Source organism: Octopus bimaculoides, chromosome 3, assembly GCF_001194135.2.
Source record: "Octopus bimaculoides isolate UCB-OBI-ISO-001 chromosome 3, ASM119413v2, whole genome shotgun sequence".
Taxonomy (NCBI): Eukaryota; Metazoa; Mollusca; class Cephalopoda; order Octopoda; family Octopodidae; genus Octopus; species Octopus bimaculoides.
The window spans coordinates 131,459,624-131,473,700 of NC_068983.1; the positions used below are offsets into that span (position 1 = coordinate 131,459,624).

At 35.2% G+C, this 14,077-nt stretch overlaps 1 protein-coding gene across 1 annotated transcript in view; it reads right to left on the reverse strand.

Moving 5' to 3' along the window:
• Positions 1-14,077, reverse strand: part of LOC106867330 (katanin p60 ATPase-containing subunit A-like 2) — a 47,599-nt gene that overhangs the window by 25,044 nt on the left and 8,478 nt on the right. The window contains exons 3-5 of the mRNA XM_014912171.2: positions 12,041-12,207; positions 4,677-4,713; positions 1,696-1,849 (exon numbers count right to left, since the gene is read on the reverse strand). Of these exons, the coding sequence (XP_014767657.1) occupies positions 1,696-1,849; positions 4,677-4,713; positions 12,041-12,207 (358 nt within the window). The remainder of the gene's footprint in view (positions 1-1,695; positions 1,850-4,676; positions 4,714-12,040; positions 12,208-14,077) is intronic.

A 14,077-nucleotide genomic window follows, 5' to 3' on the forward strand; every position in this document is an offset into this window, starting at 1 on the left:
TATATATATATATATATATATATATATATATATATGTATATTTATATAGGTTATGAGAGGTATTGCTGTCTAAAGACCCAAAGGTGTCAGGTAATGCTGAGTAAGTGCTATGGACAGACTATATTTAAGCTCCAGGTTCGATGATTTTACAAATGAGGAGTGCAACGTAGGTTATATATTTATATGCATATGTGTAAAAGATTAACAGAATGAGATAAAAAAAAAATCCAAGGCTATGGAAAGATTTCAGAACATTTATAAAGAGAAGGTCTTACAGCTGTTTCCAGGATATTTTATATATGCCTTCATCAGAGACGGTGTGAAAAAATGGTTAATCAATAGTTATTATAGAGAAGATATGAAATACAGAGTTAAGTGGAAGAAGGAAAATAAAAGTGAGATACGTAAGAATATTGTATCCATATATCCGTTATATGAGCAGAATGGTGTATATATAAGTTTGCTGTATCTTGTGTGTGGGTTCCAATGTTGTTATAATTGGTCATTCCAAGCATAAAGTCTTGTAAAAGGTGTACAAGACACTATGCTTGGAATGACCAATTATAAGCAACAATGGAACCCACACACAAGATGCAGGAAACTTATATTTACAGCACTCTGCTCAATTAATGGAACTGTGGATACAATATCCTTATATATCTCCCTTCTATTTTCCTTCCTCCACTTCGCTCTGTATTTCATATCTTCTCCATAACTATTGCTTAACCATCTTCTTGCACTGTCTCTGATGAAGGGACATATAAAATATCCCGGAAACAGCTGTAAGACCTTCACTTTATAAATGTTCTGAAATCTTTCATAGCCTTGGATTTTTTTTTATCTCATTCTCTTAATTTTATATATATTTATACATTATTTACATTATCTACATTTGACGGATATTCGTCCTCATCATGTTTGTTGTTAACACAATATCCGTCAAATGTAGATAATGTAAATAATGTAAATAATTCCTCATCTCTTAAATATAGAACTGTAATATTTATACATATATATATATATATATATATATATATATACATGCATATATATATATATGTAAGTGCTACTGTCTCTCCTTGCCTTCGTTTCATATGATGATTGTAGAGAAATATTGCCATCATGCAAGTGGTTTCCTTCATTTCTAATCTTCCATGAAAGCATGTCTGGTCTGGGAGAATATTAACTTAGAGGACTGGACATCCACCTGCAGAAAATCCAGATCAACAAAATCCCATCAGACCATGCAAACATGGAAAAGTGAAAATTAAACAATGATAGTGACAGTGCTGGTGGTGGTGGTGGAGATGATAATGATGATGATGGTGATGGTGATGATAAATGATAGTTTAACTCATATTTCATGCAATAATGATATTCTATTCCATAAATCAGATTGGAGCCTAGTGTAGCCATCTGGTTCACCAGTCCTCAGTCAAATCGTCCAACCCATGCTAGCATGGAAAGCGGACATTAAACGATGATGATGATGATGATGATTACATGTAATAATGATATTTCAGCTTGTATGACAATGATGTCATACGACTGTGATATTTCCTTTCAATGACAATGACATTTCATATGACAAGGATAATTCCTTTCAATAGTTCAATTTAAATATCCATACGACAACAAAGCAATGTCCGGGATGTTAATGCTAAAACAGTAAGGTAGAAAATGTGATTTTCTTACTAGGTTACTTTTAAAATTTCTTTTTGTCTGATGTGCTGATAACTTTTGTCTTCCTGAGGTTTGGTATGGATTTGCAAGTGGGGGTGAAATGTGACCTCGAGCTCCACCACTTATTTGTGGCAATCCATTTACAAGAGTTGTTGATGACTTGGCACTGGAAATATAAATTGATGCAGTGGAATCTTAAAGTTTTTTGTTCTCCAAGGTTGTTTAAACTTAAGTCAACTCTTATCCAACAGACCTATGGTCAAAGACATTCTAGCCATGAACCTACCATCTATTTTTCAGACATAGTGTATCTTGGACTATATTAACCAGTGTATCTTAACTTTGAGACATGGCATTCAAAAGCCAGCATTGTTAGAATGTTGGATAAAATGTCTGCGGCACTTAGTTACAAAACTCTATGTTCTTAGTTTTAATATCCTAATAAAGCATTGTAAATATGAATAGCATTATAAAAGAAGACTGACACTAGAACCGTGTGAGTGTGACTGAGGAAGATTTCACTGCTATGTCTAGCATATTGAGGCTCCCTAATTGTTTCAATTCATTTGGTTTTATTTCTATAATTAAAATAGCTTAGCAGCCATGAATAGATTCCTATCATATCATTTGGTATATTTCTATTATTAACACTTTTACTGTGGAAATCAGATTTATCTTCTCAAAATTTAATTACTCTTAACTGCAGAAAGTTTTATACACCAATCTAATTTTGTTGAGGAATGTAATGTTTGAAACTATTTTCTGTTGAGATATGTTGAGTTTATTAAGTTAGCATGGCTTGCAGAAAATACTAGTTCTATTTTTCGGTAGATATTTGATATCATTACTGGAATAACCAAATAGCTTATAAAGAAGACATTTTGTACAGTGGATTGAACTATTGTAATGCAAACTATTTTTACAGCTTCCTCTATCTTCAGTATCAACATTACCACCACTGTTACCATAACTCAACAAGTGATTGCTCAAACTGATAGAAATAGCAAATAGATCTCTCTAAAAGCACACTCTACAGTCATAAAAAAGGAAGGACATATGTGATAATGCTGGATATATGTATAGAAAATTCTGAGCATTTTTTAATATGCAAAAAGGGATATAGATAATTGATTTTTCAATAAATTTTATTCAATGAAATAATTTCCATTATTATTAATGACTTTGTCTATCTATCAGACAATTTGAATATTCCATCAGCATAAAATTTGACTGGTTTTGAAGAAAGAAAGTTATCTAGATGCATTTTCACTCCATCTAAATCATTAAATGTTTTCCCTTGCAATGAGTTCTGTAGAGACAAAAACAAGTGGTAGTCGGATGGTGCAATATCAGGAGAATATGGTGGATGGGGTAAGAGATCGCAGCCAAGTTCATGTAACTTTGTTCGGGTAGCCAAAGACACACGTGGTCGGGCATTGTCATGTTGGAACACCAACCCTTTCCTGCTGGCAATCTCCAGCCTCAATTCTTTGATTTTCTGGTTCAAATTAGCCAGCTGATGACAGTGCTCATCAGAATTAATGGTCTGATTTTGTGGGAGAAGCTCATCATAAATAATGCCTTTATGATCCCACCAAACACAAAGCATAGCTTTTTTTTGGCATGGATATTTGTCTTTGGTTGCTGTTTTGGGGGATCCTTACACAAACTCCAGGATCTTTTTTGCACATTTTTTTTCATACTCAATCCATTTTTCATCCCCAGTCAAGTTGTTTCAAAAAAAGGCATGCTTTCATTCTGTTTCAAAAGCATATCTCAAACAGAATACCGGTCCGAACAATTTTTTTCTGAAGGTTGTAAGGGACCCATACATTATAGCAAGAAATGTATCCTAGCTTCAATAAGTGTTCATGAGCCATACTTTTAGAAACTTCCAACTCCTTTGCAAGTTCTCTAGTCATGATATTTGAGTTTTCTATGATTTTTGCCTTCAAAACATCTTCATCCACTTTTGAAGATCTTCAATGGGGACTGTCATCCTGCAAGCTAAACTCTTCAGATTTAAATTTTGCAAACCACCTTCAAATAGTTGATTCCTCTACAGCATAATCACCATAAACTTTACAAATGTTTTTGCAAGTCTTTGCAGCATTTTCTACTTTTTTTTTTAAAAAAAAGAAGCAATACAACGCAAATATGAAATTTTGGTTATCCATTTCAATGAAAGATAAATCTATTTTTAGTCAGGAACAAGAAATGCACTACCACTTCAAGCAATGCCCAAGTTTTAACTGTGTTACATTTCAGGTGTGTTAAAAGATTTAGCTTAGAAACATTCAGAACTTTCCAGACAACCTAATACATATAAGATGCTGTATGGTAAGTAGCTTGCTTACCAACCTCATGGTTTCGGGTTTGGTCCCACTGCATGGCACCTTGGGCAAGTGTCTTCTACTATAGCCTCAGGCCAACCAAAGGCTTATGAGTGGATTTGGTAGATGGAAACTGAAAGAAGCCCATTGTATGTATATATGTATACATATATATATGTGAATGTGTGTGTATATGTCTGTATGTCTGTGTTTGTCCCCCCAACATTGCTTCGCAACCGATGGTGGTGCGTTTACATCCCTGTAAGTTAGCAGTTCAGCAAAAGAGAACGCTAGAATAAGTACTAGGTTTACAAAGAATAAGTCCTGGAGTCGATTTGCTTGACTAAAGGTGGTGCTCCAGCATGTGCGCAGTCAAATGACTGAAACAAGTAAAAGACTAAAAGAATAAATGAATATATATATATATAGATAGATAGATAGATAGATAGATAGATAGATACATATATATGCACCATATTTAAATAAAAGATGGTCATGGATGAATATCTTTTCTAGGTCTAACTGATACGTGACTAATTAATAGAGATCATTATCAGAACTACTATAACAGCTAGCGTAAAAAGTACAGTAATAACTGCAATAATAGCTACAACAACAACTCAATAAACAACAAACAAAGCAATTTTATAATTTCTTTACCTTCGGCAATGTTTGTCTCCTAGACGGCGTTCAGCAGCTGTTAATAACAGTAATAATAATAATAATAATAATAATGATAATGAATTCTTTATTGACCACAAAGGGTTTACATCAAGAAAATCATTATGGATGGCACAGGACAAAACATTGAAATTGTGTGAGTGTATGTTGTGAGGGTTTAATGAAAAAAACAAAGCAATAACATTTTAACAGTGTGTAATTTTCAATAGGGAGGAAACATTTGAGGGATGCTTATAGAAAACCCTCATAAAATCACAGCTGTCCAAACTTTTGGGGCAGGTGCCTCTTTTCAGTTCCATATTTCCAATTTACAAGCATATGCTCAAGGCAGGAACATATTTTATCGACCTCAAAAGATCGAAAGGCAAGGTCAACCTTGGCGGAATTTGAACTCAAAACGTGAAGATGGACGAAATGTTACTAGGCATTCCGCCTTAAAGATCATAATTTTTTTTTTGTTTTTTGTTTTGAATTTTAGATATTAGAAAAGTCAAGGGTTAATTACTATTGGGATGAGCTCAAGGTATTATCACTTGTGTTTTACCCAAATTTACTCTGACGGTAGGCCTGCTGAATTAAGATGTAGTGTTGTTAATAACATAACCAAAACAAGAACCAAGATTAAGAAGCAAAATAAATTACGATTATTCCCCTTAGTTATCTGGAGTCGCCTCCCTTGAAAAAGCAATTTTTAAAAAAATGCAAAGTTCGCAATAAATTGAAGATAACAATAAAGGGATACACAATATGCATGTGTATGCATGCGTGTGTGGGTGTGTGTGCACTTTATAAGGAGGCGAAAGAGGCGATTGCCTCGGGCCTCTCTCGATATTTCCCCCTCCCCATATGCTACGAAATGCATAGAGTTCTCAAGGCGGCCCATACCTCCCAGCAATCTTGCATGAAGAGGCTTTCTTTCAACGTACAAATATACCATGACTTTTTTTTTTTAAATGTGATGGATTCTCTTTTATGATAAATAACCAGAGATTTAGCAAACACTAGATTTGTGAATTAAAAAACAGTTTGCTACCGAGTCCTAAAAGTAATTACAACCCTCAGATATTGTAGCTGCTTTTGGGATGATGACAGAGAAAAGAAAAACAACAAAACACTCCTGAAAAATTATAATTGCTGCATGTTTGTACGTAAGTATGTATGTATGTGTAAATGTGTGTGTTTGTGTGTGTAAATACGAATGTCTATAAAGCCAGAGATTTGTAGTTGCTTTTGATCCAACAGAGAAAAGCAAAACAATAAGACACTCCTGGAAAATTATCATGTATGTATGTATGCATGCATGTATATGTGTGTGCGCACGTGTGTGTATGTATGTATGTATAAGTATGTGTGACTATAAATGTTATATAAAGATAGAGATAAAGCTTGTCATTAATTCTTTCTGTCAATGCATGATTGTGCAATGACCTGGGATTGACCACTTGCAATAAAAGACACACACACGCACATTGCCACTTCTAAACTTCATTATTTCAGTGAGGCATTGAAAACTTTGGTCTAATTTTACAATAGAACAAGTAAGTAAGAAATATGTCCCAAAATATAAATATTGAATTTAATTTTAATTATAAAATCACATCTCTCAACTGCTAAAAACATTTTGTTTTTCAGCTTTTGAATCATGGCATTTATGTTCAAATGATTTTCATTGAATTGAACCCGTTTCTTTCTCTTTTTCTGTATTTTTCATCATTTTGTCAAACACTTGAAATTAATATAGGAATGGGGTAAAACATTTTTTCTCTTCCTGTTTGAAATCATTACATTTGTACTGTTGGATTATTTTTGACAGTAAAAATTGGTCAGCATAGTTGCTGTTGTCAGGAGGAAGTTCAGAGAACTGCTACTTCTGTTGGCAGCAAAAGGACTCTTTCAGAGTGAAAGGTAGGTTGTATGATGCTAGTGTGGGAACAGCTATGCTACATGGTAGTGAGACATGGGCTCTGATGCAGAGGACATATATAGGCTGAAGAGGAATGACGGTAACATGCTCTGTTGGATTTGCAACATCAGTGTGCATGACCGACAAAGCATAACTGTGTTGAGAGAAAAGTTAGGCATAAGAGGGATTAAATGTGGTATGTAGGAGAGGAGACTGCGTTGGTTTGGACATGTGATGCGTATGAGTGAAGACAGCTGTATACAGAAGTGCCTTGTCTTCCTGACGCAGGAAGACATGGGATGAAGTGGTGGAGACTGATCTTAGGATGTCGGAGCTCACGGAGGAAATGACAGTCGACCGAGATATTTGGCGATATGAGGTCCTACGGAAGACCCGTCCACGAAACTACTGCTAGAAGAGTTGTGTCCCCTGACAACACACTTTTCACTCGTTCTACACTAAGAAATCAAACTACAGGGTATCCACAAAGTCTGGGTACATGGGGATTAACACATACTTTAAGAAATTATTATTTCTTATATTTAATTGTTTATGTTATGATTTTATTTACTCCATGTACCCACATGGGGATTAGCACGTACTTTAAGAAATTATTATTTCTTATATTTAATTGTTTATGTTATGATTTTATTTACTCCATGTACCCACATGGGGATTAACACATACTTTAAGAAATTATTATTTCTTATATTAAATTGTTTATGTTATGATTTTATTTACTCCATGTACCCACATGGGGATTAACACATGCTTTCAGAAATTATTATTTCTTATATTTAATTGTTTATGTTATGATTTTATTTACTTCATGTACTCAGACCTTGTGGACACCCTGTACAACTCCTCTACTAATTGCATCTTTCTCTTCCTAACATTTTTTCCTCATACATTACGATTGTTTTCCAATCCCCTTTTTTGCTCTCACTGCCGTGTTGTATCACTGTATCACTGCAAAACTCCACCCCACTCCCTATTTTACTGACCAGGTTCTACACTCATATTCTTGTTACTTGTGAGGACACTCTAGCACTACACCATCTCTCTTCTACTCACTCTTACACTTTCGCTGTTTCCTATTCTCTTTCTCTCTCTCTTCCTTTGGTCACTCTTTCTTTCCTTCTCTTGTTTTTCCTCTGACTAGGTAACCAAGTATCACCTTTACATCAGCACATTTGTTTCTGGCCTCTTTCTGTACCCTTCTCTCTCTCCCTATCACTGTACATCCTCTATACCAAGACACCTATTTCTGCCTCTCTATTTCTCTGTCACACTAACTTTTCATTTCCTACTGGATCACCTCCTCTAATGCCCACCTCTGTTGTGGCAAGACACTTGCTTCTGTCTCTCTGTCACACTCTTTCATCCTCTGACACAAATGCCCTGCCCCTCTCACAATTCCTTGTCTTGTGCGTTACTTGGTTACCCTGCCAGTACTGGTGCCACTTAAAAAGCATACAGTCCACACTGCAACATGGTTGGCTTCTGGAAGGGCATCCAGCTGTAAAAATCTTGCCAAAACTAACTTCACCTGTACTAGTGCCACGTAAAAAGCACTGAGTTCACTCTGCAGAATGCTTGGTGTTAGGAAGGACATCCAACCATAAAATCTCTGCTAAAATAGACACACTAGCCTTGGGTAGATTTTCTACCTGGCTGGCTCCTGTCAACCGTTCTACTCATGCATGCATAGAAGATGGACATTAAACAATGATGATGATGATGAAGAGATAGGTACTTTTTTTTCAAGAACTCTTTCCTCGACTTTGACCCAATTGGAATCAAGGTTGATAATAAAATATCTGGATAATATTTGGTGCTTAACAATCAATATGCTTTGTCTCTGTTGGATTCCATATCAATTTTTTCACACACTATTGTATAATTTGATAAGTTTCAATTTTTAAAAAGAACTATGTCTAAATTGAGGTGAAATGAGTATCATCTAATTTCAATAATTTCTTCTCTTTAATTGCATGGTGTGTAAATATATGAAGAGAGCCACTCTAGCAGATCATGAAAAAGCTACAGAGAATATTTTATGCTGAGTTTTTAGGGTTTAGTCCAGTTTCATTAAATATATATCATGTGCCATTTTTCCATGATCCTCTTTTATTTCATCATCATCATCGTCGTCGTTTAACGTTCGCTTTCCATGCTAGCATGGGTTGGACGATTTGACTGAGGACTGGTGGTCCAGGAGGCAACACCAGGCTCCAAACTGATTTGGCAGAGTTTCTACAGCTGGATGCCCTTCCCAACGCCAACCACTCCGAGAGTGTAGTGGGTGCTTTTACGTGCCACCAGCACGAGGGCCAGTCAGGCGGTACTGGCGACGGCCACGCTTGAAATGGTGTATTTTACGTGCCACCTGCACAGGAGCCAGTCCATCGGCACTGGCAATGATCTCGCTCGAATGTCTTTTCATGTGTGAGGGAGGCAATGCTTTTTAAATTTTGATATCTAAGGTTGGATATTGACGTCTAAGATGTCTAAGGTTGGACGTGTAAGGATGGAAATTTCAAATTTAATTCAGGAGAAATAAAGAAACAAATTTATCTTGTTTTACTCATTTTGCCCCATTTAAATTTGTTATTTATGTGCTCAAAGACAACAGATATAATTTGCTGAAATAATGTCCTGAATAAGTTATATCGTTATTAATGCATTTAGAGAAGGTCATTTGTTTAGCTGATATAATGTTTGTAAGGCAGTTAACATTTGTAAAAAATATATCCTTTATCAAAATCAAAAATGCAATAAATCTTACTCATTGTGCCCCACCACATTTACTGGAAACTGGAAAAGTGAACTTTTGGAATAAGTCAGAATTTCTCTGCTTTTGTTGGGATTTTTTTTCTTTTTTTTTGTTGTTGTAATCATGCTTTGCAAAACAATGAAGAGAAACCTTTTTAAAACAAAAATTTTTTAAATCCATGTCATTTAAATGTTTGCCCCTCACCACCACCACCAACACATACACTCATTGTGCTTTTGGAACAGCAACAAACACTAGAATGATATTTTCTCTTTTTTGTAATTTTCTGACATTTTATCCTATTCCACATTCTGCTTTAACTACCCCATATAGCCTCATAACTAATTCGATTTGGAATTTTCAGAAAATTTGGTGAATTTGTGTTCTCCACATAGAAATTCATATGTTTATGAAAAAATTTTTTTTTAATTTTTTTATTTACCTCCTCCCATTATAAATCGTAAAATTTCCATTCTTTCACAAAATCTTTTGTTTTTAGTCAGAGTTAAAAAAACAGACAGTTCGAATCTGCCATTTGTTTCTGATTATAATTTCAAAAAAATTCTTGTAATTCTTTGAAATGCAAATTCACAAAGCTAAAAATATTTCCACATACGCACGACCTATAATGGATTGTGGAACAAAGCATACCATGTAACCGGTCATAACCGTTTTACCTTTTTGATATTTTCAGTTCTTTTTTTTTTTTTTAAGGCAGCAAAGCTGGCAGAAATGTTAGCACATCAAGTGAAATGCTTAGCAGTATTTTGTCTGTCTTTACATTCTCAGTTCAAACTCCACTGAGGTCGACTTTGCTTTTCATCCTTTCGGGGTCGATAAATTAAGTACCAGGTGCATACTGGGGTTGATCTAATTGACTGGCTCCCTCCCCAAAAGTTTCAGGTCCTGTGCCCAAAGTAGAAAAGGAGATTTTCAGAAACTTTTTGCCAATTTGTGTTCTACACACTGGACCACTTATGATTATGCAAAATATATTTTTTCCATTCAAATTCACCATCCCACCTTCATAAATTCTTATGGATGCTCAAATTAGACTTAACCTGAATCCATCACACACATATTGGAAAACTTGAGGACATACCGATACACACACAGTCGTTTTCAGTTTTAATATGTAAGATAATAATAATAACCCTTTCTACTGGAGACACAAGGCCTCAAATTTGTGGGGAGGGGACTAGTCGATTACATCCACCCTAGTGTTTCACTGGTAGTTAATTTATCAACCCTGAAAGGATGAAAGGCAAAGTTGACTTTGGTGGAATTTGAACTCAGAACATAGCAACAGACGAAGTATAGCTAAGCGTTTCATCCATCATGCTAACGATTCTACCAGCATGCTGCTTTAATAATAATAATAATAATAATAATAATAATAATAATAATAATATTGAGAAGAAGAAAAAGAATTTCTACTGTAGGCACAGGGGTCTGCAATTCAAGGGAAGGGCAGTTAGTTGATTACTTAGACTTCAGTGCTTAACTGGTGTCTATTTTATAGACCCCAAAGCAGACGAAAGGTAAAGTCAACTTCTGCAGAATTTAATTTCAGGACATAAGTGTCACTAAGCACTTTGTGCGACATGCTGATGGTTTTGCCAACTCACCATCCTAAATGATGGACTCTCTCATCGAAGACAATGTATGAGTGTTCAGCTTTTTCTTAAAACAACTTGCACAAATGGTTCTGTTTATAGTAATCAAATATTCCTCACATTAGCTCACTTTCTCCGTCAAATCCACGTTGTCTCAACAGGTACATTGTGTACCAAGCATCAGATGGCGAAGTGACCATAGAGCAACATGAGATGAAGTGTTTTTCTCAAGAACACAATGCGCCACCAGGTCTAGGAATTGAAAATCATGATTGCTAGATCATGAGTGCAACACCCTAATCACTTAGCCATGTGACCCCACTGTCCTACATAATAATAATGATAACAGCAATAATAATAATAATAATAATAATAATAATAATGGAGAAACTTTCAAAATACAAAGACCTGGAAATAGAGGTAACTCCAATGTGGAATCTAAAAACAGAAACAATTCCTATCATAGTAGGTGCCTTAGGTATAATAAAAAAATATTCAGACAAATACATAACAAAAACACCAGGACTTACAAATATATATAACATACAGAAAATTGCACTACTGGGCACTGCACACATCCTATGCAAAACACTTTCAATACAGTAACCATAAGAGCGTCACAGCAAACCACAGCACGTACCCAAGGTGCACAGAGCTGCGCTCGGTAGTGACGTGAAAGCAAGTTATAAAAATAAAACTACTGAACAATAATAATAATAATGATGATGGTTTCAAATTGTGGCACAAGGCCAGCAATTTTGAGGGAGGGGCTAAGTCAATTACACTAACCCCAGTGCTCAACTGGTACTTATTTTATTGACCCTAAAATCGACCCTGGCAGCATTTGAACACAAATGTAACGACAGATGAAATGCCCAGCATGTTTATGGTTCTGCTGGCTCACTGCCTTAATGATGATAATAATGGTAACAACAACAACAACAACAATAATGATAATGATATTAGTCATAATAATTACAATAACAACTCCAACACCAATTGTAAAATTATATCAAAAAAGCAAAATATAGAAAGGAAAAATCTTAACCACTTGATAAAGATGCTTTAGTTAGTTTCGGGTACTTGGAAAATTTGAGGTGGTAATAATTCTCAAAGTCCATCAGGATAGTTTCTAAATCAATATTGTCACATGTCTCATAGCGGTTCACATCAATGTTGGTCTCTTTAGTCAAGCAATCAGCTGATTCTCGATAGCTGTGGAGAAAATGTAAACATAGTGAGTAAAATGTCCTATTAATTTGTTGCAGTCACTATATTATTATTATTATTATTATTATTATTATTATCATTAGTGAGTGAGAGAGTAGTGCATGCCATCAAAGTGACACTAAGGTACAAATATAAGAAGCCCAATATACCCATCATGAGTACCTTTCTGATAAGGGTATACCAGGCACATGCATCACAACTGTATGTGCAAATCATGAGGATCTCACATCAAGATAAACAGCACATGACCTTTCAGACGGGGCCTGGTTAGAATTTTCTTCAGGTTGAGTAGCCCATTCTACTCAAAAGGCGTCTGAATAAGGGTTGTTTAATGATGACGAAAATGAAATACCCATGTTTCCAGAGATGAATTATTCAAAACCCCCAAAATTCCTTTCAACACATGGCTATGATGCTCCCCCACTACTTCTGCTCATGATCAGAAATGTGCATATCGTCAACCGCTAAGGGATATGCTCAAGAGGTTAAGGTCAAACAACTGACAAGGAAATCTCTGGCATTGAGCAGAATATTTGCTGTGGCCCATCTTTTTATACCAAGACAAAACATGTGCATGATAACATTTCCAATCAGTTAAGATCAAAAGCCATAAATGCCACTGCATGGTACTGCATCAGGGCATTTATTATTATTATTATTATTATTATTATTATTAGTAGTAGTAGTAGTAGTAGTAGTAGTAGTAGTAGTGTCATCATCATCATTATTATTAAGAAGGTGCTGACAGAATCATTAGCTCGCTGGGCAAAATGCTTAGTGGCATTTTGTCTGTCTTTATGTTCTGAGTTCAAATTCTGCCAAGGTGAACTTTGCCTTTTATCCTTTTGGAGTCGATAAATTAAGTAGCAGTGAAATACAGAGGTCAATGTAATTGACATGTCCCCTCCTGCCAAATTTCAGGCCTTGTGCCTTTAGTAGAAAGGATTATTATTGTTATTATTATCAACACCACTGCCACCAGCCACTACCACAGTTCTATATTTAAGAGATGAGGAATTATGTACATTATTTACATTTGACAGATATTTGTCCTTATCTTGTTAATTGTTAACACGTTTCAGCTGATATACCCTCCAGCCTTCAGGTGTCTTGTGGAAATTTCAAACCTGGGTTCTCATTCCTAAGGTATTTGTCGATATTATTATTATTATTATTATTATCATTATTATTCAGGTCACTGTCTGGAATTGACTCAGAATCTTAGAGTTAGTAGCCTGTGCTCTTAACCACGGGCATATGTGTTCGTGTGTATCATGTAAGGCTAGAGATGGGAAATACTAATTAGACACAGAATGTTTGTTGTTAGCCAGCTGGAGGAGATGTTTTTCTGAGGCAATAAATATTAATAGCACTGTCCTGTATAGGACGTCACACTTAGTTGGCAAATATATGTTATGGTATATATATATATATATATATATATATATATATGGTTTAGATATAGATTCAAGGTTGAATATGGTACTTATGCATAGGCACCCCAATATCGAATCCCAAAAGGATAGGTGATCAAAATCAAAAAATAAGCAACACGGATTTCAAAGGTGATTGCAGTACGCACGTTTCATGCTACTCCAATTTATTTAAGTAATGCGAGCATTACATTAAATGCAATATGAAGAGCAATCTTCAGCTGCACGAAAATGCAGAAAATTACTGTAGAAAAGACATATTATAAAGGTGGCAACATTTCAAATCCAAGTGGGAGAGAGAATACATAAAAATCCAAATGTGAGGAAGAATACATAAGTCCATCTTGACATAGCCGAGTCTATCAGGCTAGTAATTGATTCTAGACAAAAGTTTTAACTGTCTCAGATTTTATTGTTTCTTA